Below are 26,237 nucleotides of genomic sequence, written 5' to 3'. Positions count from 1 at the left end.
CCATGCAGCTTTAGTCTTTCATGTATTCTTTTGGCAGTATTTAGATTCTTGGAAGATTTACATTTGTCGTAGGATTAATGATGTTTCTCTAGGTCTACTCATTGTTTGTTGTGCGGTGATTCATTCAAAACACTGGCAGTACTTTTTTATTTTATTATTTAATTAGATTTAATTAAACGTAATGCAACCTAACATGTTGTTTTGGGATTTCAGTGTTAAAAATGTCTAATGTTTTCAAAAAGATTGTTAATTTGGCACAATTGTCATATTGTAGCAGTTGTGGATGTTTACTGTTTTCTCCTGATTGGGTCCTGCTGTACTGCGTACAAATTGCATGTCCAAACTATTGCTATTTGAAGGTGGAGTCAGCGATTAAGGGGAATTCTTGTCAAAATCAGTGAATATCTCATGATCCACAACATGTCCGTACTTATGTGGTATAAATCCTTTGTTAGTGCTCAACCTAGGCTCTGTAAACCAAGGACCTATGGACATGCAATTTGTAGGCTGGACAGGACTCGCTGTGCTATTTTATTTTATTTTCATTTTTTAATCGAGCAAAGTAATGGGATTTCAGTGTTAAATGTATTGGGATTTCAAGCTTTGGGATTTCAGTGTTAAATGTAGTATTTGAAAGAAATACAATAGAAAGTTGGTTATTTGTGCCTTATTTAGTCTCATACTTGAGCAGTAAGTATGAGACTAAACATTTAGTCTCATACTTTTTCAACTTTTTTTTTACATGTTATGAAAGATGAATCACATTATTTTCTGTCTATATACTGTTATATTACATCAAATGTAAATTATTGTACAACCTTTTTCCATTAAAAACCAGCTATGAACAGCACATTTCTGTCAATTTAAGCAGTATTATTCGTAATACAACATTTATTTACCACATTTCTAGGTAATTTCATTGTTTTAAAATGTGAATGTTTCTAATTAAACATTAAAAACAACATGAAAATAAGGCAAAATCTTGTTAAAATTACAACTATAAACTGTATTTTAATTATGGAAAATAACCGTATTTTTACGAGAAAGAAATTATCTGTTATTTCACAGTATTTTTCTGGCACCCCAGCTGCCAGAATATTACCGTTTTTTTTTACAGTGTAGGTGTATCTGTCAGAATTGTTCACTAACGCACGTAGTAGACTCTGCGTAATCTACATCCTAAATGTCCACGTAGATAGTCCATCAGATGATTCCCTAGACACGCGATACTCTCTCCCGGCTCATCTGAGAACATAATTACCCCCGTCATGACTCTTCATTCCGATGGTTCCTCCGGTGTTGATGACCAGTACCCAATGATCGCCGCAATTTTCATGCAGGATCCGTTTTGCCTTAGACAAAGCTCGAGCGAGTGAAGTCATTTTTTCAGAGACCAAGGGAGGATTCGACGTAGACGTCTTATATACCGCCGTGATTTAAACCCCTCTCGGCTCTGGCCCTAGCTTTATATACGACCACAACAGTGGAGTCTTAAAGGGTTATTCACCAAATATCGGATGATCTATGGGTGGTGTCAAGTCAAGCAGTAAGGCCAGCCTCCAAATCCTACCCCTATGAGCCTAAGGGGCATGATTTCCAAATAAGTCGTTTCCCAATTGTATTTCAGAGAAATGTAAAATGAAGTGATCTGAAGAATCTGAAAGAAGTAGTACCGGGCGCATAATACCATCTTTATTCATTTATCCAATTCAACTATTGGCTATTTCAAACTCATGAAGGGAATAATACATTACCAAATTAAATCATTGTTTATTATTATTGTGTATTACATATATATAGCATTTGTAGCCCATGTATATTCATTATATAGTTATGTCACATTTTAGTGTCATAACTACGCATGCGTATTTGAGTCCCAATTAACAACATTACTTAATTGTGTAATTCTATGTTAGAATTTCCTAAATTATGTATGCTTCTTGAACCAGTTAAAAAAAGGTATCTTATTTACCCGTCTGGACCGGATTGAAAGATAAACTGTTGTTTCTTTCTCAGTAATGATCAATTACAAATAACGTAAAGGCTGACGATTTCCAGCACAAGCAGGTGATCAAGGAATGATTTTTCTTTGTAGAGACCTGGACCAAGAGGGGCATCTGGGCCCCCAGGACCTCATGGTCCCCCGGGGAAGGATGGCACTGACGTGAGTGAGGCCGCTCCAGCTGCTAGTCAGCAGCCTGGTTTTCAGATTATATACGTTTTAAATATGTTTTAAGATTTTAAGATATTGCAAACCAGATATTTATCAAAGGACACCATCAACGAAATGTGTTTCCATGTGTGCGTGAAAGCGAAAGAGAGAGAGGGAAAGTGAGAGTGTGTTTGTGTGAATAAAGACAACAGTTCTAGACATAATGTCCAATGTATGGTAGTGCAACAAGTGGTTCCACACATCTTATCCAAACTGCAGCCTCTCTTATGTTACCTTATGTTACGGCCCCTTTATTTATTCTTGTGTCTACCATATTTGATCACATTGGCTCCTCCTCCTTTCCGAAGCCATTGCCCCTCCCTCCAGGTGTTGATACAGGGGTGTTGGTGGTACTTACTCTCTGGTAGTCAATGTACATATGGTTTTGGCTGAGTGGTTACGATGGGAGGCTTGACAACCTACTGTGGTGGGAGCGTGGCTCCAGAAACACATGACCAAAACACAGTTGGCCAATGTCAGAAGAATACTGGTATGTTGGAAGCTGTGAAAGAAAAGCTTTCTATGAAGAAATAGGAAATCTCAACTACAGTGGTTGCTTACACAGCAAACAAAACCAAAGAAAGGAAAATGGATGAATGGATAATGAATTAATTAATCCATGTATTGATTATGGTCTATCAAAGGCATTTCAAGGAAAAGTACTAATAAATAAAAGCAAAAAAATGCTTTTTAAAATTTCCGGTCCAGTGTGACCCTTTGCCTCTGGTTATTTCTGTTTCTGTATCCTAAATGAGGAGTGCTCAGCCACACAGAGGGTCTATTCATTCATGCATTCCCCAGTCCTATGAGAGCATCTAAAGTTTCACCTCCGAGCTCCTCCCTGTCCGTACACACGCTCCAGCCAACCTGGAGCTCTCATCCTGTAGACCGCCTGGCAGGGGGCGGCCCCTGATCCAGATGCTCACCAAAGCATCCTTTATTCATGATGTGATGAGGACATATATATATGTCCCCATCTGTTGCAGTCTTTTATCAGAGTGATGATGCTTTTCAAATGCTAATTATAAATACAGTGTGATGTGATGCTTATGTTATTGATTTCTCTGTCTCCTTTCTCCTATCTATATTGACCACAGGGGAAAACTGGCCCTGCTGGACTCTCCGGAAAAGCTGTAAGTTAACATCCACATAATAGTGTACGCAGAACATGCATCTGATTTGGTTTATTCACCTCGTTTTCTCCTCGTCTTCCTTCTCTTCAGGGTCCTAAGGGGAAAGCAGGTTTGCCGGGTGGACCTGGGAAGCCGGGACTCCCTGGACTGCCAGGGGTAGATGTAAGTCTCTTCAACAAACAAAAACAACCCAACTCCATGCCCATGACATGAACGTCTAGCAACACTTTCTCACAAAAGGTTTAAACCCTGTGAGGCTAAATATCTCGCGCTAGCACCAACATTCACATGATATCATGCACATGTTTGTGTTGTAAAATGAGTGGATAGAATAGTCTATGGATAATGATGTATTATCATGTGCCCTCAGGGTTTGACCGGCCCTGATGGCCCCTCGGGGAAGGACGGCCCCCAAGGAGACGCGGTAAGTGACACTCGGGGTACACACCCTGGTTGTACCCTACCTGACATCCCCTTCATTCTGTCTCTGCACTGACATCGATCTACCAGCTGCAATTAAGCAGGAAAACACCACACAGAATAGTATTAGACTCATACACGCATGGCTACACGCGCCTGTTCTCAGTTGGAGTGATTTGTAGATACAATCATCACAATTGTGATAAGTGGTGTAAAAAAACCCACAACTGCCTACTGTTAGATATGGGTCCTCAGTCATGCAGGGATAATGCCCCCCAGTCTTCCTGTCTCTCTGGATTTACCGGTTGGTGCGCTTGGTGGGAAGGTTTTTAATGAGGGCAGACCCAATCGGATTTGGGCACTGCTGACTGCTGGCTCTGTCCTAATCCTGTATGGAATGCACCGAGCTGCCCACCTCCACCAGGTACCGGGGAGAGGGGGGGTCTTTGGCCCTGGGGCTCAGAGTGCCACTGCTCACATGATGAAACAGATACCTTACATGGTATATTGGAGTCACCTACTGTTGCAGCTTTAAGGGTGCTAAAAACAAGCGCACCTTAGTGGTGACGTCATGTCACACACAGACAATCTGAATTAATTGATTAGCGGGGGGTAAGGTTATATAGGGACCTTGTAAATGGTTTGATTGTTGATTGTTCATGATATGCGACCCAGTGTCATGATGTAAAGAGAGAATAAACGAAAACTAAAGAGAGATCCAGTTTCTGTCATTCCTGATCGAATTGTCCTGCAATAGTCGGTGCCGAAACCAGGGAACATTTAGATGAAGGAAGAAGAGGACGAAAAGTCCATTGGTTTGCAAGACAAACAAGAAGACAGAAAAAAGGAACAATGGCTGAAATCGACCGTAGAAAGAAAAAAAGATCCTCAATCCGCACCGCTGTAACCAGACTGATTAACAAGATTGACGACGAACTTGTTAAAGAAAGACCAGATCATGATGCATTGGAAGAGTTGCTGGAGCAATTGATATTGAAAGAAGATTATTTGACTAAAATGGATTTGGATGTGGAAGAACAAACAGCGACAAAGATATAGAAGATGAGGTTAGAAGAGCCTTAGAATACAAAGATCACATACTGAGGAAGACGAGGACAAGGAGAGCGCTAAGAAGAGCGAAAGATGATGCAGTCTGCAATGTCTGTTTAATCTAACCCCATGCGTAATAACGTGAAGCTGCCTAAACTTGTGATAGAAAAATATTCTGGAGACATCAGCCAGTGGCAGTACTTTTGGGGACAGTTTGACACGGCAGTGAACAGTAATCATAACTTAACAAAAACGGATAAATTCTGTTATCTGAGATCATATCTCACTGGCGCAGCTGCCAATGTAGTCGCAGCAGGGTTACCATTAACTGATTCAAATTATGAAAACGCTACTCAGCTGCTGCAGAAAAGATTTGGCCGAAAGGATTTGGTAATTAATGGTCATATGACCAAATTGTTGAATTTTAATCCTGTAAAAAATGTCAATGACATAAAATCGCTCAGATATTTGTATGATAATTGTGAGATCCAAATTCGTAGTCTGGCTTCAATGGGAGTCGTCTCTGACACGTATGGTAGCTTACTGTGCCCCATTCTAATGAAGCTCATTCCCGAAGAGATAACATTAGACTTCAGCAAACAAGTTGAAGAGGATGATGTCTGGAAAGTGGAAGAACTGATGAGCTTCATTCAAAAGGAAGTGGACAGCCGGGAGCGCACGGCCAACATGTCTGAAAGCGGAAAAGAGCGCACAAGTGCGGAACGTGAAAAGGAAACACCAGGCGCATGGGAAATGCGAACAAGACGACATAACACAATGACAACGTCTACCCTTTATGCGGCCAACCAAATGGATAGACAATATTGTTTTTTTTGTGAGAAAAATAATCACCAGTCTAAACACTGCCATGAAATGTCTGTGCCTGAGAAAAAAGAAAAGTTAAAAAATCAAGGAAGATGCTTTGTGTGTTTTGGAACGAGACATGTTGCCAAGGATTGTCGCACTAGAGGTATCTCTTGTGAGAAATGTAATCGACGTCATCACCAAGCTGTGTGCTCCTATGATGGGCGTGAATTCAGAAAATAAAATGAACCGGCAGATGCCGTGATGTCCATGTCTCCCAGTGAATCAAAGCGAGAATCAGTCCTCCTTCAGACCGCTACTGTCTGGATAGAAACTCCAGTTACAAGGCAACTCACCCGCTGTCTACTGGACGGAGGGAGTCAGCGAAGCTTTGTGCGTAAAGATATCTCCAGTGCGCTCAACCTCCCCAAAGTAGGTGAAGAGACTCTAAAGTTACACACGTTTGGCTCTAGTGTCCCACAAAATATCACCTGTAATAAAGTAAAATTAACACTGAGCAACATCAGAAATGGCCAAAGTGTACAGTTAGAAGTGTTGGAAATCCCAAGAGTGTGCTCTTCCATTATGAGAGTAGCGGGAGAGGAAGTGCGCAGAGAACTGGAGCGAAAAGGCCTGCAGCTGGCTGACACGTCAGTGAGCGGAATGGAGACGCAGGAGCTGGGAGTCCTCATCGGTGGCGATCACTACTGGAAAATTGTGACAGGAAAATTGGAGCGCCTCTCAGTGGCGCTGGACAGCAAGTTTGGATGGTTAATACAAGGAACCGTATCCATGCTAAATGTGACAACTGAAACAGAACCTACAGATGTCGGAACTCTGCACGTGAGTGTTGGACTGGATGAGAAAATAAATCACACACTGCGCTCCTTCTGGGAAATCGAATGATGAATGAAAAAGAATCACTGAAAAGTAATGAGGAGGCATTGCAGCTGTTTGAAAAAACTGTCCAGTTCAAAGAAGAAAGATACGAGGTGAGATTACCTTGGGAAAATGAAGACCATGACCTGCCCTCCAACTATAATGTTGCCAAAATACGTTTTGATCAGCTTGTAAAAAAGTTTCAAAGTAATGTGCCACTTTATGAAAAGTACAGTGACGTCATCAAGGAGTACGTAAATCAGGGAATAGTGGAGCGCGTGCAAATGGTCACTGATAATCCCACGTACTATCTCCCCCACAGAGCAGTCATTAATGAAGAGCGTTTGACCACAAAGTTAAATGTAAATTACCGTGACAATGATATTGAACCAAACGAAAATGATGACGCTGTAAAAGAAAATATAGCAGTTGTGGAAATTACCAGTTTGTTAAATTCCAAAGGTTCAAAGGAAATGGAAATACTCGGAATAAAGAACCACAGTGACCTCAGCCGAATGCTGCGGATTACTGCCTGGGTCCGACGATTCATAAACAACGCCAGAGAAAAGGCAAAAAGCAGCGGAACATTAACAGCTGGAGAAATCGCTGAAGCAGAGCTTTATTGGATCCGATTAACGCCGAATCAAAGTTTCTACGAAGAAATCAATCAACTGAAAAGAGGTAAAGAAGTTAACTTTCAGTCCAAAATTAAGTCTCTAAGTCCCTTTCTGGATGACAGTGGAGTACTAACAGGGGCGATTCTAGGGAGTGTGGGGGCCCTAGGCAGAGGATTGTTGACGGGGGGGTATGGAGCGATTGTTGTGGGGGGGGGGGGTTTATGGAGCGATTTTTTTATTTTTTTTTATTTTTTGGCTCTAGGGGGCCCCCTAGTAGTGGCCCGGGGCCCCAAGCAATTGCCTGGTATGCCTAATGGGATGCAGCGCCTCTGAGTACTAAGGGCCCTTACATAGTCGATGCGAGCGACGCGCGTAAACGACGTGAGTGACGCGAGCGTCGCGCTTCCTTTCATAGTCTACACAGCATACGCGAACGTCGCGGGCAATGCATGACATGCAATACACCACTCACGCCATAGGTGGCAGCAGAGTCACCGGTGTTTTCGCGGGGGGACGTTCCAGGTGACGTTCCGATCAAACTGGCTACGTAAGACGAGTGATGAAGCGCAGAGATAGGCGGTGGTATGTGCGCCCTTTAAATACCACACGAGATCAGGATGGGGAATTTGTTTCTCTGGTGCTTCCAATGCGAAGCATGGACGAGGAGAGGCATTTCCAGTATTTTCGGATGTTTGATGATCTCCTTTCGCGAGTCATCCGATATCTTCCAGACTCACCAAAACCGGCCCTTGTCAGGGAGCAGCTGGCAGATTATTTTTTGTCAGATGCTGGCGTGTTTCCCCACCAGTACAATGTGCTACGATTGGGTATGCGCACTGACCAATAAATGTATATACATTGGTCACTTGGAAGCATGACTTTTGATTCATTAGTTATCATGTTACACAAGTTACCTAATTTGGTTTACGTCAAACTCATTAATTCATATCCATATAAAATGTTTATACAACGAGCTATTGCCTTGACAGATGAATGAATTATAAGTGTAGGCCTATAGCCAAAGGCTTTAAGCTATAGCGGATAATGTCCACAGAAAATATATGGTAGGCAACATTATAAGAGAAAAGGGGTTTATTTATCAAAAACAGAAAATAGTCCCACCATACACGCACACATTTTTCATTCACTACACACTCACGCTTTCAAATTTCATGAGGCTACTGAACTTATGTTTCACACAGAACATGAACATTTATGTTTCACATAGAACGTGAACACAAAACATTACGTAATTAATTCAAATAGGCTAATTCTAAAACAAATAAGGCCAGTAATAGAACGAATATCGGGTGACAAGAAGATCATTAAAATGGCTCACAATCCCGCATCAGCTGTCTGATGTCGCGCATCAAAATAGCACTTTGACCCTGTGGAAGGGTTCGCATAAATTGGCACAGATAATTAGTAAAAGAGACGTCAAGTCATTCTTATCACGTTCCCGCATCCTCTCATATGTTCTTCTGTAAATATAACCTATAGTAGTAATAATGTACAATATTTGCGGTATCGCCCCCACCGACAACGCTTGGTATTGGATGGATCGGCGCGTCGCGTATCAAAAAGTTGGAGGGCGCGTTTTGCTACGCTTCGACGCTTAATGGCGGCCGAAGCGTCGCGTCGCGTAGCCTTTTGGACGCGTAAGCGTAGCGTTGCGTCGACTATGTAAGGGCCCTAAGAGTGGGAGGCAGGTTACAGATGACAGGATTGAAGTTTGAACAAAAGCATCCCTGCATCCTCCTGGAAAATTACATGTTTTCTGAGCTGATTGTAAGAAAATGCCACCAGCAAGTGTTGCATTCTGGATACCAAGCGAGAGAAAGATTCTGGATAATGAAAGGAATACAACTAATGAAAAGAGTTGTACACGCTTGTCTTATCTGTCGTAAATATAAAGCCAAACCAGCCAAGCAGATTTCAGCGCCTTTACCTGCGCAGCGCATTGAAGAAGCGCCTCCGTTTGAGATCACAGGAGTGGATTTTGCTGGGCCTATGTACAGTAAGAATCAAGGAAAATGTTATATTGCTCTTTTCACCTGTGCAGTCACCAGAGCTATTCATTTAGAGTTGGTGACTGATTTGACTACGGAAAAGTTCCTGCTGGCGTTCAGACGTTTTGTGTCACGCAGAGGACTATGTACCACAATATATTCAGACAATGCTAAAACGTTTAAACGAGCCAACAAGGAGTTGACAGCATTGTGGGATTCCCTGTCATCTAAAGAACTACAGGAATTCTTTGCTGAAAAACGAATAATCTGGAAGTTTATAGCTGAAAGAGCTGCTTGGTGGGGTGGAATGTGGGAGAGAATGGTGAGGTCGGTGAAGACGTGCCTACGTAAAGTTCTGGGAAAATCATGTTTGAAATATGAAGAAATTGAAACCATTCTGATAGAAGTGGAAGCAGTTGTTAATTCCCGTCCCATCACTTTCACCCACACCAGCAGCGAAGAGCCTGTCCCGCTAACGCCAACCCCTTTTCTAATTGGTCAGCGTCTAACAGCGCTCCCATCCGCTGGCAACGTAACCGCAGCGGCCCCCAACACAGACCAACGTCAGTTAAACAAAAGGTGGAAATACAGACAGCGCCTAATCAATACATATTGGACCCGCTGGAAGAAGGAATATCTCCTGGAGCTACGATCTGCACATTGCTCATCTCATGTAAAAAGATGCACAGAGTTAAAGCTCGGAGACGTTATCCTAGTGAATGAAGACAAACTGCCCAAAGAAGTTTATATCGGAAGAGATGGAAAGGTACGCTCTTGCCTTGTTATGCTACCTTCAAGGAACCTAATCAGAAGACCAGTACAATTACTGTATCCCCTTGAACTTGATGTGTAATGAGAACCAGAAGAGTCTCATTGGCCGGGAGTCTGTTGCAGCTTTAAAGGTGCTAAAAACAAGCGCACCTTAGTGGTGATGTCATGTCACACACAGACAATCTGAATTAATTGATTAGCGGGGGGTAAGGTTATATAGGGACCTTGTAAATTGTTTGATTGTTGAATGTTCATGATATGCGACCCAGTGTCATGATGTAAAGAGAGAAAAAACGAAAACTAAAGAGAGATCCAGTTTCTGTCATTCCTGATCGAATTGTCCTGCAATACCTACTTCTTCACCTGGTTGTGAACACACAGCCATGCCATAGAAAATCCCTTGAATTCCAGCTAATTATCCCAAGCTAAACATGAAGAGCTAGGCAACAGTTAATGCTTGTTTTTAATAGGACTTGTGCTGTTGGAAACTGTCTGGGTTTACAGTTTAACCTTTATTATGTGAGGTTAAAACAAGGATAAGTGATGACATCATTGATAAGCCCTTGCCTAATTGAGTTAATGCCATCTTAATGTTCCCGTGCTTGTGTGTAGACAATATCAAAAATAATAATAAAACAATACATCCTAGAAGGTAGTGTGTGTGTGTGTGTGTGTGTGTGTGTGTGTGTGTGTGTGTGTGTACCTGCTTGCATGTTAGTGTGGGTGTGTGCTTGCGTGTTAGTGTGGGTGTGTACAACAAAGACTGGTAAAATATTCTACCAAATTTGTGCATTTCTGCAGCCGTCTGCGCTCTTGTTTCGTATGCACAACGAGGAATGCAGAGACTCCCGACCACACAGCCATGTGCACTTCTCACCACACAAGAAAACCAAATACAGCCAATGAGAATGCAGGAATAGGATGAAGGAGTCAGTTCTGTAGGTTGGAGATTTTAAAATAGGAAGGGAAAATTACTTTCAGTTTCAAACCACCAATCCACCCGGAGTGAAATGTAATTTCAACTACATAATAATTAAGCCAAATGGATTGCTGCAGGGAGACAATTACCAGGTGTAACGGTTATCACTGTTTCATATTTATTTCAAGGAGTTTTTTGCATTTGTGAATTGGTATTTTGTTTTGCTCTTGTATGTATTGATAATCATTGAGTTACAGTACTGTATTCTCAATTATGTCAAAAGTGTCCCCCCCCCCCCCCAGGACACACACAGTCACAGACATAAACCATTGTATCTACTTAACATACCTCATTATATATGATATAGGATACACCCTACAACTTAGTTGTTGAGATAGATATGTTTTGTTTCTATTTAATGGCAATTAAATTGTATATTCAAATTCATATATATACAATAATACAGTAAATATAACTATGTTAGCATTGTCATTAGCATCCTTAGAAGATGCATCATTGTAATAATTGTCTTCCTTATTGTGCAGGGTGATGCGGGCCCCCTGGGCCAGGTGGGCCTCCTGTAAGTGACACTACCTTTAACTAAAACATCCTCTTCTGGTCAGGTCACATACTTATTCAAATTGATATCCAGATATTGTAACTACTTGACGCATGTGATGGGTCAGCCTGACACTGCTTGTACACATCCTCAAATTAGGCGTTTGCAAGGGACATAAGAATGTAATCACGAGGCAGAGCTATCCACTGCTCTGAAGAGGACACGGCTATATTACAACCCAAAATTGGGTTATGCTGTTTGAAATTACGCAAATACAAGCTAAAGGAGAGAAGCTGAACATGTTTGATGAACATAAGTAATTGGAACTCATAATTACGAGGATAAATACACATTATGTCAAATCAGTGATAATGAATCTACCAATGATTGTACCAATCTAATCAACGTGAAGGTGCAATGCAATCAATGCAAAATAAGTCATACATGTGCTCTATGCGTGGAAGAAACAAGAAAGTAGAAGTCAGAAAGAAAATATGCATCATTAAATTAGCCAAGGGATAATGAGAGAGCGAAAATGTTCATCAGGTTCCCATTGAGAGGCACTAATATTTAACAGGATACAGAACAATTCAAAGCTTTGATTGCTGAACATGTGATTATGCATAATTCTGTGACTTAATTTGCCCTCCCCTCTCTTCGTAGGGCAGAGGGAGATCAGGAGCTGCAGTGAGTAAAGCTTTTTTCCTATCTGTATCTATGTGTGTGTGGGCGTACATGCGTCTATGTGTCTGTCTGTGCATGTGTGTGCATGCACCATGTTTGCATTATTGCTCTAAGGAAAATAAATAACGGACAATATGGGAAATGACAGCAAAAAGAAATCGAATCTCAACCCAAAATATAAAAAAGTGCAAAATCCAATGACATTAGGTATTTATAGCATATAGCAACACCATAACGGCACTCTATTCCATAATGATTATATGCTGCTATTTGTTTTCAAGTACACTTATTTCCTGTCTATTCATTTCAGGGGTTGCCGGGAACCAACGGCTTGCCAGGCGGAGTGGGACCACAGGGCCCAGCAGTGAGTATCTGAGCACGCTTCCTGAAGCCTGCTGTTCCCAGGGGGCCGTTCATCCTTGCTCTTGCTGTACTCAGTCTGCTAGTGTATCTCTGACCCTCATTACCATATCGTACAGTAAAACACAGCACTAAAAATAACCACACAAGCAGCGATGTTGCTTGAAGAAAACATCGTTAGTACCGCTCCTTTGTGTGCTCAGTGTGTATGCGTTATGAGGGTGATGCGTGACAGAATTTCGATGGGAGGATGAACTCACCCTGGCTGCACAGACTGTGGCCTTTAGATCATATTTTTTAATTGGCATTTTTCGTCCAGAGAAGATTCCAAAACACACAAACAAATTTGAATTCCCGTCTCAGCAAAATAGCAAACAACGCAAAGTATAGAGTGAAAGCAGACAAGATGTGAGTAAATAGTGTAATACATGTATTTTATCAGCATGAAGTGAGCGTGGGGAGAGATTTTTAGTAACATAAGGTTACAAGCAATACTTGTAACCTTATGTTTAGGATTTTGTCTTTATTTTGTCGCATTTGTGTCAGTTTGATGGGAGACTTTGCACAGTTATCTGCGATTGTCAACTATCACCAAAAATGAAAACATTAAATCAAATATAATTTATATTATAAGGCCTAATGCATGAGACATTTGCAGTAAAACCAAACAAGAAGATGATATGATTTTTGAGTTGCAATTCATCTTGAACATAGAAATGTTATGTAAGTAGGTGAGGCTCTGCATGGTTTGCATGAACATTGCTGATGTTCTCTATTCCTCCACCAGGGCTCTGAAGGTCTTGCAGGGCTTGCTGGCCCTGTCGGCGCTGATGGACCCCCAGTAAGTGCTAATGGGATTATGCTTTGAGACAATGGCAAGACAAGTCAGATATTACTTCAGCACATTTTTATTATTATTAAAATACTTTTCCTCTTTTTCCTCTCCCACCAACAACCAGGGTCTTCCTGGCATTCTTCCTGATGGCAGTGGGGATCCTCCGGTACGTGTGCAGTGGTCTTGATTCACGTAGCTGTAAAGATAACATAAGAAAATACTTGTTGATCCCGGCTGTGAAACAGACATAATGTACCACAGCATGCTACATTATTCAGGCGGCAGAGCAGTGCAGTGCTCCACAGAGGCTGTGCCTCAGTCTTATCTGTGTCTCGGTCTGTCCTTTGCAGTGTCCCGCCATTTGTCCCCATGGTCCGCCTGGTCCTCCTGGGATGCCAGGATTCAAAGTGAGCATGTCCATCCGCGGCGGCTATCGCTTCTCCACATTCAGAACAGATTGAATTGTGTGCTCTCTAACACACAATCCCTCTTCCCGTCGTATTCTTGTAGGGACACACAGGCCATAAGGGAGACAAAGGAGAACTCGGCAAAGACAGGGAGAAGGTGAGCCTTCGTTAAACACCGTCGATACTTTCATTGGGCCTACTGTGCACAGCAGTCTGTGAAAAACAGCACCATCAGCAGCTGGGCAAGAAGTATTGATTCAATACAACTGTTGATAATAAGAAATTGTAAAAAGTAAATATCTTATCATCTTTCTTGTAGGGTATCGTTGGCCCGCCTGGTCCTCCAGGTATTCCTGGTACTGTGGGTCTGCAGGTGAGTTTACAGACTAGAACCCTCCTATTTGATTAGTTATGCATATTGTGAGGATTTCTGGAATTGTGGATGAGACATTGAGGCCAGTATGAAGATGCCTTTACAACGAAGTCGGCTTGTTTTTCAGGGCCCACGTGGTCTCAGGGGCCTCCAGGGGCCAATGGGAGCTGTAGGAAACAGGGTAGGTAACATTTACAACGTGGATCACACACTTGGTATTTAAGCGGGTGTTGGTGTTTTATATCCTCACTGTCGTGGCTGACATGTTGTGTTCTGCCTCCAGGGTCTGACAGGCTTCAGAGGCAAGCCTGGTATCACAGGCGTCATTGGAAAGACAGTGAGTCTCTCATCCTGCTTCTAACGCACTCCAAGAGGGAATTACTGGAGGGGGGGGGGGGGGAGTTAAAGTGGGATGCTGTTGCAAAACGGATAACTGCTCCCATCAATGAATAGCTGGGTGTGTGTTTCAATCTGATGCTTTCAGGGTGATGCAGGAGAGAAGGGACCCCAGGGATTCAGCGGACCCAAGGGAGACATTGTGAGTAGAGGACCAGGTCTCAGACACTTCTCTTAACAATCCTTTTTAAAAAAGGATTATAAATGCCTTTGTTGGGGAAGCAGAGCTAGAAATATCTCCCCCATTCTCTCAGGGCAAAATCGGTCCTAAAGGAGGTCCCGGTGGACTAGGACCCAAAGGAGAGCCTGTGAGTGTCTTGTTCAGTAGAACTACCTGTTTTAACACAATACATGGTTTGTGGGTTTTATCCTAAAGTGGCCTGTTCTAATTAGACTTGATTCTAACCACAGGGCATCCCCGGCAGGGATGGCAAAGACAGCACCCAGGGACTTGACGGAGAGAAGGTGAGTGCCCCCACCAATCCCCCTGCTGCTAGACGTTACAGTACCCCTCTGTTAATGTTAATCAATCCGTTAATCCATCAATGGGATCCAACCAAGCTCAATACCACACGAGATGCCTCTGAGTTCATAGGGAGAGGATGACACTGTTAACGGTCTGTGTGTCCCCAGGGCGATCCGAGCCGGAACGGGGTCCCTGGAGAGAAAGGGCCCAACGGACTTCCTGTGAGTTTCACAGCGGCGGCGGCCGAGTGCCTCGTTGTGTTGTGTCATGTGTTGGTTCATCTATGAAGTCAAAGAACCTAAGAAACATTCTCCTGATCTACATACGTCTCCATCTTAATGTCCCTTTGTTACCGTCTGGAATACAACCGCAAGCCATTTAACTTTGTTGTTATTGTGTTCCAGGGTCTACAAGGAAGGGCTGGAGGAAAGGGGTCTAAAGGGACAGTCGGGAGTGCATTATTAAGTCTGTCGAGCCACTGAGCAGAGGTAAGACCCAAGGAGGGAGCAGCCAGTCTGACTCTACCTTCTCTCACTCCAGGGTGATGCAGGGAAGATGGGCGAAACGGGACCCTCTGGAGAGCCAGGTATTCCTGTATGTATCTGAAGGGGGAAGGGATTGACCCATTTTAGATGATTCCATAGGATAAGATAGATCCGTGATTCAACGATAAAATGTGCACACATCTCGATCAACGACAACATGCATTTTGATTGACTGGTCTAAATTGTAAAAGTTGAAGATGAGGACTGTCCAATCACTGTGCTCTGTTGATGTGCCCGTTCTGTCATCGGTGTCCCTGGAGAGAGAGGAATGGCTGGACCCAGAGGAGTCGTTGTAAGTTGTCATGGTTACGTGTGCCCAATGACGCAACAGATTGCAGGGGCAATGATCGTTTGCATAGTGTGTTGCTCTAAAGCACTGTAACACTGTAGAAATACTTCTGACGTACCTGACTTAAGTCGTTTAGATGTATAGATGTGAAGGTAAACAGCTGGTGACTTCCCTGGTCCTTCCAGGGCACAGCAGGCCTGAAGGTTTAACAGAGTCTTGGGGTTAAATAAGCATTGTGTGCTGGTCTTGGTGGATGACTTCATTGTTCTAGCAACAAACAAACTGACAAACTTCCAAGAGCCTTTTGGTAGAAACTAAAGAGACTTGTTCCGTCAGTCGGTATCTCTGGAGTGCTGGTTGTTTGAGAAGGTGGCTTGATGACGATGGTCTGTCTATATATAGGCTTGGCTGTCTCGTTGCCAGAGGAAACGACCACGTCTTTGACAGACTTGGCCGGAAACACTATTTAAAAGTATATTTTATTAGTTTTGGCTTGCTGTGAAATATGCTTTCTCAATCTTACACGAATGCTAGAAAAGCAATGTTTTAAAAAAACATTTAATGCATAGCAGGATAATAAATATACACCTTCTATTAAAAATAATATGAACCTATAAACAGAAAACATTGATATTAACGTAAATGAGAAGAACTTGTAGAATAAAATGGCTGCCGCCTCAGGGTCTTGCTCAGATTAATTCAGAGGTAGTGCTGGGTCAGTGGGGAGAGCAGGTATTTACATAGCAAGCATGAATAGACAGAGGGACACTGTGCAATCTACACTACCCCATTCATTGTGCTACCCCAGAGTAGCCCTAACACATCCTGCATCACATAGCATTGCATATCTCAGGAAAACGTATAATATCCAAACCAAAACCCAGATGAATACATTTGTAGTGTATTCGTTATTTTTTTTCAAATCCCATCTGTTTGGATTGTTAGATTGTTTTCGATAAGAGGCAAAGATTCATCCTATATTTCTTCCTACTTTCCACAGGGGGGCATCGGACCAGTGGGCAACATGGGGGTTCAGGGAGTTAAAGGCTTCCAGGTCAGTGGTGTGAGGAGCTGCTTCTGTGGTTATGCAGGACCTATTCTTTTCCCTTGTATTATGGTGTTTTACCATTCTTCTGTATGTCATGATAACCTGCTTATGACCAACAGGGAGGTAAGGGAGCTATGGGAGACCCAGGACTTCCAGGTCCGACCGGTATCCGTGGAGGATTTGGTGAGAGGGTGAGTTTTGTTGACAAAGCACCAAATGACCAATTGCAGTTACCGCACCCAATCACACCAAGCCCAACTGCAACAGTACCACAGTGAATATTCTGCAGTCAGGAGATTACCAACACTCTTTCGCCCATCTTCCAAACAGCCAGATGGCAACCATAAACCAAGTGAGCTAATCATATCGTGGATATGGAAATTGAGTGAATATAATCAATCACAGCACACAGACCCTTTTGAAATGGTTGTGGTCTCCCTTCAGACCAATAAAGTGCACATACCAATAACCCAAACAATCAATATCAACTCCCCACATCGTACATGCAGACATGTTGTCACAACATGGAGGTCACACACTAGTAATCAAGCTTACTAGTGATAAAGGCATGTACAAGTTTTTGTAAGTCTTCGGTGGACATGAGCCCTCTAAGTCTTGCTACATTTTTAAGGTGATAATATGCCGATTTTGTAACTGATTTGATGTGACTGTCAAAATGTAAATCTGAATCCATGATAACCCCTAGATTTCTGGCTTTGATTGAGGTTTTCAGGGACAGAGAGTGAAGGTGTTGGGTTACTTTAAGTCTTTCCGTTTTAGAACCAAATTCAATATTTTTTTTTTGTCCTCATTTAGTTGAAGGAAATTTCGGCACATCCATTCCTTCACTTGCTCAATGCACTGGCACAGCAGATCTATGGGCCGATAGTCATTTGTTGATAGCGATACATAGATTTGCGTGTCATCAGCATAGCAATGATGGTCAATATTGTTATTTTGCATGATTTGCCCTAGTGGGACTATGTAGATGTTGAATAAAGAGGGTCCTAAGATCGAACCTTGTGGGACTCCACATGTCACGTTGGTTGATTCTGATACAAAGTCGCCAATGGAAACAAAGTAGTTCCTATTTTGTAGGTAGGACCTGAACCAATTTAAGACAGTGCCTGAAAGCCCCACCCATTTTTCTAACCTTTCCAGAAGTAATGTATGGTCTACAGTGTCGAATGCAGCACTGAGGTCAAGTAGCATTAGTATTGAGGTTTTGCCAGAGTCTGTGTTAAGACGGATGTCGTTTACAACTTTAATAAGGGCGGTCTCAGTGCTGTGCAGGAGTCGAAATCCTGATTGGAAGGTGTCATAGCAACCAGTTGATGCCAGGAAGTGATTTAGTTGCTGGAGGACAACTTTCTCAATGATTTTACTTATGAAGGGTAGATTTGATATTAGTCTGTAGTTGTTAATAATAGAGGCATCTAGGCTCCGCTTTTTTAAAAGGGGTTTAATAACTGCTGTTTTCAAAGCTTTTGGGAAATTGCCTGACTGGAGAGAGTTGTTAACTATCTGCAATATGTCTACTGCTAGGCAGTCGAAACCATTCTTAAAGAGGTTGGTAGGTATAGTATCAAGGCAACAGGTGGATGGCTTTAGTTGTGTCACAGTTTCCACAAGATTTTGAGAGTCTGTGTGTGCGTGTGTGTGTGTGTGTGTGTGCGCGTGTGTGTGCGTGTGTGTGTGTGTGTGTGTGTGTGTGTGTGTGTGTGTGTGTGTGTGTCTGTGTGTGTGTGTGTGTGTGTGTGTGTGTGTGTGTGTGTGTGTGTGTGTGTGTGTGTGTGTGTGTGTGTGTGTGTGCGTGCGTGCGTGTGTACGTGTGCTTAACACGCTATTTTATGTTGAAATGTAATCCAGCGTTCACGAAAACGTACACTGTCAACGTATGCTTTTGGCGACTGGGTTGGCTCTCAGATAAACGTGTTTTTAACAAGATGATATTGTAGCGTCACAGGCTTTGGGAGGAAGGGGCGGGCCTTCTGAGAGGGGGTTCCGGGGGTTTCCTTCCGGGCGGGAGTTATGGTTGTTGTAGTTTTCCGGTGGAGCTGTGCGCCTGCCTGTCCGATTGTGGAATCCAATAAACCTGCTATCAAGCTTACTTCGCTCAATACCTCGCCTGTGGTTATTACAATATCATTAAAAGTTACATAAAGTAACGGTTTAATAACACAAACGCAGGAAACACGTGAGCTGCTAGTTTAGCGAAAGCAGCGTCCCTAGCAACCTGCCGTCGTTGAAACATGCGAGCAAGCCGATTAAATCTTCCTAATAACTATAAAACTAAAGATCAGACACAATCACTGACTGAAGATTATGCAAGTAAAAAGTATATTTCTCGCTAGAAATGTTATTAGAAACACGTTTAACGGTGAATCGGTCCTAAAATATTGCATTTCCCATTCAGATAATAAAGATTAATAAAGATCATACACATTCACTGACTGAAGATTATGCAAGGAAAATGTAAATTTCTCGCTAGAAATGTCATTAGAAACACGTTTAATGGTGTATCTGTCCTAAAATATTGCATTTCCCATTCAGATAATAACGATTAATATGGCTACGTAACAATTTCACCAAATCCTAGGAGAACGTATCGCCCCCTGTTGGTGCTATTCCCCTATTCAATTCGAATGGAGAAGGACGCGTGTTCAGGGTGACGCTTTGGTCAGGTGTAACAGTTTTATAGTGTGGTTTATATATTTATATATAAATATTTACATATTTATAGTGAATTTCCCCAAATGTTTGACCTGTAACATGGTACATTATTTATTTAGTTCCACTTGTCATTTATTGTTGGTTCCGATGGGGCGCTAATTGGGGTCGCACACGCCCAGACTTCCTCTCGTTCGGCAGTTTGGAAAGGGGATAAGTTGGATTTATTTTGTGGATTTTGTTATCTGAGTAGCGGTGCCGGACCTGGTTCTAGTCATGTAATTGGCGCGTGTGCACCATTTACGGTTTGGGCTGTGGACCCACTTTCAGCGCGGGAAGTATAAAAATCCTTACAAAAACAATAGGGATCCAACCTGTTGGCTTGGACCCCTAATAATCATAATTGTGTCTGTCAGTGGCAATGACCCTGCAGCTGATCTCCGTGACTTGATCACTGAATTGGGTAATCAAATAGGAGATTCAATAGTCAGTCGGCTGTTTGCCCCCAGTCCACCTGTCTTGCCATCATTTGTCCCAGTCTCTCCTGTGGTTGGTGGCGACAATCCCGGCAGTAGCACACTGGATCTCTCCAGAGTGAACGTGGTCGTCAAGCATGATGTCCGTGAACCTGCTGTTTTCAGAGGGGAAGCTTCTGATAAGTGTACAGTGCAGGAATGGATAGAGTTAATGGAAGTGTATTTGAGGAAAAGGAACTGTCTTGCTTCAGATCAACCTGAGGAGATCTTGAGTCATTTAATGGGGAAGGCCAAGAAAATCGTGAAGGTGGGGTTAAAGAGTAACTTAACACCTGACAGTGCGGTCCATCCAGAAATGATTTATGAAATTCTCAGGCGATACTTCAGTGAGAGCCCTGCATCATGCTTACCTTTAGCTGATTTTTACGCCACCCAACCCAGTATGGGTGAGGATCCAGTGGATTACTGGGTGCGGTTGAACACAGCAGCAGAGCAGGCCGACCGCCATCTGAAAATGCAGGGCAGAGAGTTGGTAATCACGAGTGCTGAGATTTCCATGATGTTCATTAGGAACTGCAATGACCCTGAGCTAGCCAGTGTCTTTAAGGGCAAGTCGGTGGGCAGGTGGACTGCTATGGAAGTTCAGGAAGCGATCGATGAGTATCAAAGAGAGCATGTGTCCAAGAGAAAGTCAGGGAAAGGCAGGCCAATCCAAGTAGCGGCAGCTGCTGCTTTCTCTATGGCGGACGTCAAAGAGGAAGTGAGTCAGAGCGTGCCTAGCCCGCACAGCCCAATCGGACCTAGCGAGTCCCCGGGTGCAGAGGGGGGTGCATTTGAGCATGTCCTATGTATGTTAGAGAGGGTGCTAGAGAGAACCAACCAGGCCAGCCCACCTGCAGCTACGCAGCCAGGGCCCTGGGTGCGATTCACTGCATGCCGTGTCTGTGGCGACAAAGCTCACTCGACTCGATCACACTGTATGAGAGAGAAGAGATGCCTTGCATGCTTTGCAGTTGGACATCAGAGGAGAGAGTGCACAGTGTCTGGGTCCACTAAGCCCAACATTACTGTACCCTTCCAGGGAAACTGAATCACCCGCATGTGGGAGGGAACAGTGTGGGTGCGTTTAGTCAGTCCCTCAGCCTTGAAGATGACATGCTATCCATTTATGAAGAGAGTTGCAAGTCTGCCCCTAGTGGTAGGGTGGTAATATGTCAGAATGTACATAAGTTAGCGAAATCTGATAGTCTCTTTTATACTGATGTTGTTGTGAAAAATCAAGTCTCATTGCACGCATTGATAGACAGTGGGTCCATGGCTTGTACAATGAGTGAGGAAGCCGAACAGAAACTACGAAGTGCTGGCTTGTGCTCACAGGGTAGTGAAATGAACACTGACATTGTGCTCGTAGGATGTGGAGGAATGCAAGTTACACCGAAATGTGTCTTTCAGTTAGAAATGAGTGTCTATGGACAGGAAGTGAGTGTACCTACTTTGATTGTACCAGGCCAACATGATCAACTGATTCTGGGTTCAAATGTGATAAAACATCTGATTTGTCAACTCAAACAAACACCGAGTTACTGGCGTGTCATGAACAAGCCTGAATCCACAGATGACTCAGAGGTTGAACATTTCCTGAACATGTTATCGGGAGTTAACCGATGGAAGGGAAAAGTAATTCCTGACATTATAGGCACGGCTAAATTGACTCAAGCTGTGACGTTGCTGCCGCGTCATGAACATCTTGTGTGGGCTAGGTTGCCAGTGAGCGCTCCTGTTTCTGAGGGTAGTGCCGTGCTGGTCGATGCACCACGTTCTCAGTCCCACAAGAAGAATATTATGGTTGGGAGAGCGGTGGCTACGATGTCGGGAGACAGATGGGTGCCAGTCAAAATCATCAACCCGAGCGACAAGCCAGTTACGTTGAGGCGAAATGCCAAAGTGGCTGATGTGTTCCCATGCGTTGCTTTGGAGGACTTGGAGATGAGTGGGGTGCACACCCCTCGGACGAATTTGCAGGTGCACAGCCAGGACATCCGTGTTGCTGACACTGGTAGTCTTCTCCCACCCCCGTCTGTCTCTCAGTTCAGCGATGCCTTGCAGAAAATTGGACTGGGTGATATTGACATTGACTCGTGTGATGTGTCACCTCACTGGAAAGAGTTATTCAACCTGCTGCAGAAGTATGAGGGTGTGTTTTCCAGAGGCAAGTTAGACTGTGGTGAAGCCCCTGGGTTTGTCCATCGAATCCTCACGGACACACGTCCATTCAGACTCCCGTACCGGCGTGTTCCGCCAGGGCACTACCTAAAGTTGAGGCAAGTGTTGTCTGAGATGGAGGAAAAAGAAATTATCCGAAAGTCTTCCAGTGAGTGGGCGTCGCCCCTGGTACTCGTATGGAAGAAGAACGGTGATTTGAGGGTGTGTGTCGACTATCACTGGTTGAATTCCAGAACTGTCAAAGATGCTCATCCGTTACCTCATCAGGCTGATTGTCTCTCTGCTCTGGGGGGCAGTGCATTTTTCAGCACTATGGACTTAACATCTGGGTATTATAATATTCCCATGTGCGAAGAAGACAAGAAACTGACTGCTTTTACCACGCCTATGGGGCTGCATGAGTTCAATCGCATGCCCCAGGGTCTGTGTAATGCGCCAGCCAGTTTTATGCGCCTTATGACTAACATCTTTGGTGACCAGAATTATTTGACACTGCTTTGCTACTTGGATGATCTCTTGGTTTTTGCGCCGGATGAGGGGGAGGCTCTGAGGCGCCTGGAGATGGTGTTCAGCAGGTTGGGGGCACATCAGTTAAAGCTTGCACCCAAGAAGTGCCATCTCCTTCAGCGAAGTGTCAAGTTTTTGGGCCATTTCGTTGATGAGAATGGGGTCTCCACTGACCCTGAAAAGGTGCAGGCAATTGCCACCATGTCTGAGGAAGCATTGATGGGGGATGACGGTGTTACACCATCCCCAAAGAAGCTAAAGTCTTTCTTAGGGATGGTGATGTACTACCAGCGCTTCATTCAGAACTGCTCTGGTATTGCTAAGCCTCTTTTTGCGTTGACTTCAGGTCCGAAGAAGAACAAAGGACCGACCAAGGGTATTGCTTCCTTTAAGAAACTCAAGCCTAGCGACTGGACGGGTGAACATCGGAGGTCGTTCGAACAACTTAAATCAGCTTTGCTTGAATCAGTGGTGTTAGCTCATCCAGATTTCAATCGGCCCTTTGTCCTTTCAACTGATGCGTCTCTAGACGGGCTGGGCGCAGTTATTTCTCAGGTGCCAGAGGGGGAAAGCAAGGCTCGGCCCATCGCTTTTGCGAGTAAGTCTCTCTCTCATGCCCAGACAAAGTATCCTGCACATCGGCTTGAGTTTCTGGCCCTTAAATGGGCAGTCTGTGAAAAATTCAGTCATTGGCTGAAAGGCCACGAGTTTACTGTCTGGACGGATAATAATCCACTGACATACATACTCACCAAACCGAAGTTGGACGCGTGTGAGCATAGATGGGTAGCGAAGTTGGCCCCGTACAACTTCAGTATCAAGTACATTCCTGGTAGAAAAAACATTGTCGCAGACGCCCTCAGCAGACAGCCCTTCGTTCAGAGTCATGTCAGCAGGAGGCTGGTATCTGAACCATACGGAGCGTTGCTTGAGGAGGCCAAGCAAATAGAGGGGAATACCATACAGGAAGTCTTCCGATTCAGTGCCAATCAGCAGGGAGTCGGTTGCTGCTCACACATCACTACCTTGGGACATCACTCGCTGGACACTGATGAGGTAAAAGCTGTGCTGGAGGGTCATGTTGAGTGGGAGATGGGCCCGAAAGGGAGGGCCATCTCTTGGCTGGCACAGGATGTCCAGCAGTTAATTCCTGCTGGTCAGAGTCCCTTACCTGCATTTCCCATCAAGGAACTACAAGACAAACAGCAACAAGACAGTGTGATATCCAGGGTCCTTTTTTTTGTCACTCGTGGTAGACGACCATCGAGAAGAGAAAGGGCTCATGAGACAGGCAGGGTTTTGAAAATGCTGAAACAGTGGGACAAATTCAAGCTGTTAGATGGGCTCCTCTACAGAGTGAGCAAAGATCCTTTGACTGGAAAGAAAAGGTTCCAGTATGTTGTTGCAGCCTCGTTAATCAAGCAAGTGCTGCAAGGCATTCATGATGATGCAGGTCATCAAGGGCAATACAGTGTATCTTGCTAGGCAGAGGTTCTTTTGGACTGATATGGAACGGGATGTCAGAGAGTATGTGAAAACCTGCAAACGTTGTGTGGTCAGCAAGACTCCTGAACCAGAAGCCAGGGCTCCTCTGGAAAGCATTAGAACTTCGAGCCCACTCGAACTGGTCTGTATGGACTTCTGGTCCGCAGAGGACTGTAAGGGAAAGAGTGTGGATGTGCTAGTGGTCACCGATCATTTTACTAAAATGGCTCATGCTTATCTCTGCCGTGACCAATCAGCAAAGCAAGTCGCACATCAGCTCTGGGACAAGTATTTTTGTGTGTACGGGTTCCCTGAAAGAATTCACTCGGACCAGGGTGCCAATTTCGAAAGTGAATTGATCCGAGAGCTGTTGCAAGTGGCTGGAGTAAATAAATCGAGGACCACGGCATACCATCCGATGGGAAACGGCAACGTCGAGCGGTTCAACAGAACTCTGGGTAGTATGATTAGAACCCTCCCTCCAAGATCGAAACAGAAATGGCCTCAGATGTTACAGACCCTAACGTTTGCATATAATTGCACTGCACATGAGTCAACAGGGTATGCGCCTTTCCATTTAATGTACGGAAGAGTGCCACGTCTACCCATTGACGTCATGTTTCAGAGTGCAGAAAGGGACTGTGACCTTGCTGACTATGATCAGTATGTTGCTAAGATGAGGCAAGATCTCAAAGAGGCTATAGCTACTGCACAAGTCAATGCTCTCACGAGCCAGGAACGTCAAGTTCAACTGTACAACAGGAATATGAAAGGCAACGTCATTGTTGAAGGTGACCGGGTCTTGTTGGCGAATAAGGGGGAGCGCGGACGCAGAAAACTTGCTGACAAGTGGGGGTCCATTCCATACGTTGTTGTTTCTGCTGATCCCAGATGCCATACTTACCGAGTCAGGAACACTTCCAATGAACAGGAAAAGGTTGTTCATCGCAACTTGCTTCTCTTGGCTAATTTCCTGCCAATCGAGATAGACAAGGAAGTTGATGAATCAATCCTAAGCGAGTCATGCGAGTCAGGAAATGAACAAGACGATTCACCTTCAGATGAGTCACATGGTTTAGGGTCAGGGCTTGACAAGCCAGTCTGGACTGCTAGTTGGGTGGCGGAGGCTTCTGCTTCCAACAAGTTACCTGAGCACTCACAAGTGCAGGACACGGATTTGGCTGTGCAGTTTAACACAGGGGAGACTGGTGAACTGAGCAATTTCCTATCAGAGTCCAGGGTATCTGCTAGTGAAAGTGCAGATCAGGGATCTGAGGCCTCTGTGCAGCTCTCTATTGGTAGTTCTCCTAGTAGTAGGGTGAGTCGAGTTAGAACCCGTGTGGGAAGGATTGTTAAACCGGTGAATCGCCTGATTCAGAACCTGACACGGCAAGATGCTCAACACAATATAGTTCAGTTCATAGTTTAGTTAGGGCTCTAATGTCATGAACATTTACATAAACACACCTATTGACACACTAGCAAGAGTCTGAGTGCTAAAGTTTATTTTATTTTATTTTATTTTATTTTTTTGTGTCAAGTCGGGTGTCAGTAATCCTTCTGGAATTATATAGGTAGTGTATAAGGCACTCCTGTAGCGGGTACACTGTAGAGGGTCTGTGAAACCCTCTATGGTCACTTTCCCTTAAGTTGGGTGACATGTGTTGCAGTATATTATGGAGTATACTTTGTTCAGTGGTACTGGCACTAGTGACTGTCTTTTAGCACTTTACTTGTAGTGATGATTTGGTGAAGTTCAGAGGGGAGTATCTAACAGTTTTATAGTGTGGTTTATATATTTATATATAAATATTTACATATTTATAGTGAATTTCCCCAAATGTTTGACCTGTAACATGGTACATTATTTATTTAGTTCCACTTGTCATTTATTGTTGGTTCCGATGGGGCGCTAATTGGGGTCGCACACGCCCAGACTTCCTCTCGTTCGGCAGTTTGGAAAGGGGGTAAGTTGGATTTATGAGTCCTACATCATAAATGTTTTGTTTTAGCCGTTGTCTCATTGTTTTCATGACACATACAGTATATATTTTTCATGGTGTATGAATGTTTACTATGGGTTCCGCTGTTCGCGGATCG

At 43.8% G+C, this 26,237-nt stretch overlaps 2 protein-coding genes and 2 long non-coding RNA genes across 5 annotated transcripts in view; 3 read left to right on the top strand and 1 right to left on the bottom strand.

The window, feature by feature from the left end:
• The window catches only part of LOC115529588 (60 kDa lysophospholipase-like), a 34,038-nt gene extending 32,577 nt beyond the window's left edge, over window positions 1–1,461 (bottom strand). Inside the window, exon 1 of one of the 2 annotated variants that reach the window (XM_030338399.1) lies at window positions 1,262–1,461. In XM_030338399.1, the coding sequence (XP_030194259.1) occupies window positions 1,262–1,382 (121 nt within the window). In that variant the 5' untranslated portion in view covers window positions 1,383–1,461. The remainder of the gene's footprint in view (window positions 1–1,261) is intronic. The other variant, XM_030338398.1, reaches the window with a different exon arrangement.
• Window positions 1,462–2,093: 632 nt separating this feature from the next.
• On the top strand, window positions 2,094–3,795 carry LOC115529590 (uncharacterized). Its single transcript, XR_003973587.1, has 4 exons — window positions 2,094–2,164; window positions 3,310–3,345; window positions 3,436–3,507; window positions 3,716–3,795. It is a non-coding gene; the product is annotated as an uncharacterized LOC115529590 (long non-coding RNA).
• A 7,581-nt stretch (window positions 3,796–11,376) lies between these two features.
• LOC115529589 (collagen alpha-3(IX) chain-like) lies at window positions 11,377–15,515 on the top strand. The gene is made up of 16 exons (XM_030338401.1): window positions 11,377–11,394; window positions 12,037–12,060; window positions 12,368–12,421; window positions 13,205–13,258; window positions 13,377–13,418; window positions 13,603–13,659; window positions 13,763–13,816; window positions 13,979–14,032; window positions 14,160–14,213; window positions 14,316–14,369; window positions 14,517–14,570; window positions 14,683–14,736; window positions 14,840–14,893; window positions 15,062–15,115; window positions 15,299–15,343; window positions 15,435–15,515. The coding sequence occupies exons 6-16, from the start codon at window positions 13,645–13,647 to the stop codon at window positions 15,498–15,500; spliced, it is 558 nt and encodes a 185-aa protein (XP_030194261.1). The 5' UTR covers window positions 11,377–11,394; window positions 12,037–12,060; window positions 12,368–12,421; window positions 13,205–13,258; window positions 13,377–13,418; window positions 13,603–13,644; the 3' UTR covers window positions 15,501–15,515.
• Window positions 15,516–15,673: 158 nt separating this feature from the next.
• On the top strand, window positions 15,674–17,246 carry LOC115529591 (uncharacterized). The gene is made up of 3 exons (XR_003973588.1): window positions 15,674–15,731; window positions 16,729–16,782; window positions 16,896–17,246. It is a non-coding gene; the product is annotated as an uncharacterized LOC115529591 (long non-coding RNA).
• The last annotated feature ends 8,991 nt before the right edge of the window (window positions 17,247–26,237 follow it).

This window comes from Gadus morhua, chromosome 17 (genome assembly GCF_902167405.1).
Source record: "Gadus morhua chromosome 17, gadMor3.0, whole genome shotgun sequence".
NCBI lineage: Eukaryota > Metazoa > Chordata > Actinopteri > Gadiformes > Gadidae > Gadus > Gadus morhua.
Note: the sequence above shows the minus strand (reverse complement) of the source record. Positions and strands in the feature narration are given on the sequence as shown.

Bases quoted from the DNA above. Each gene is read 5' to 3' on its own strand.
- LOC115529589 (XM_030338401.1), top strand. The intron at 14,214-14,315 runs GTAGGTAACATT...TTCTGCCTCCAG, and splicing joins TGGGAGCTGTAGGAAACAGG to GGTCTGACAGGCTTCAGAGG. The intron at 14,571-14,682 runs GTGAGTAGAGGA...CCATTCTCTCAG, and splicing joins GCGGACCCAAGGGAGACATT to GGCAAAATCGGTCCTAAAGG.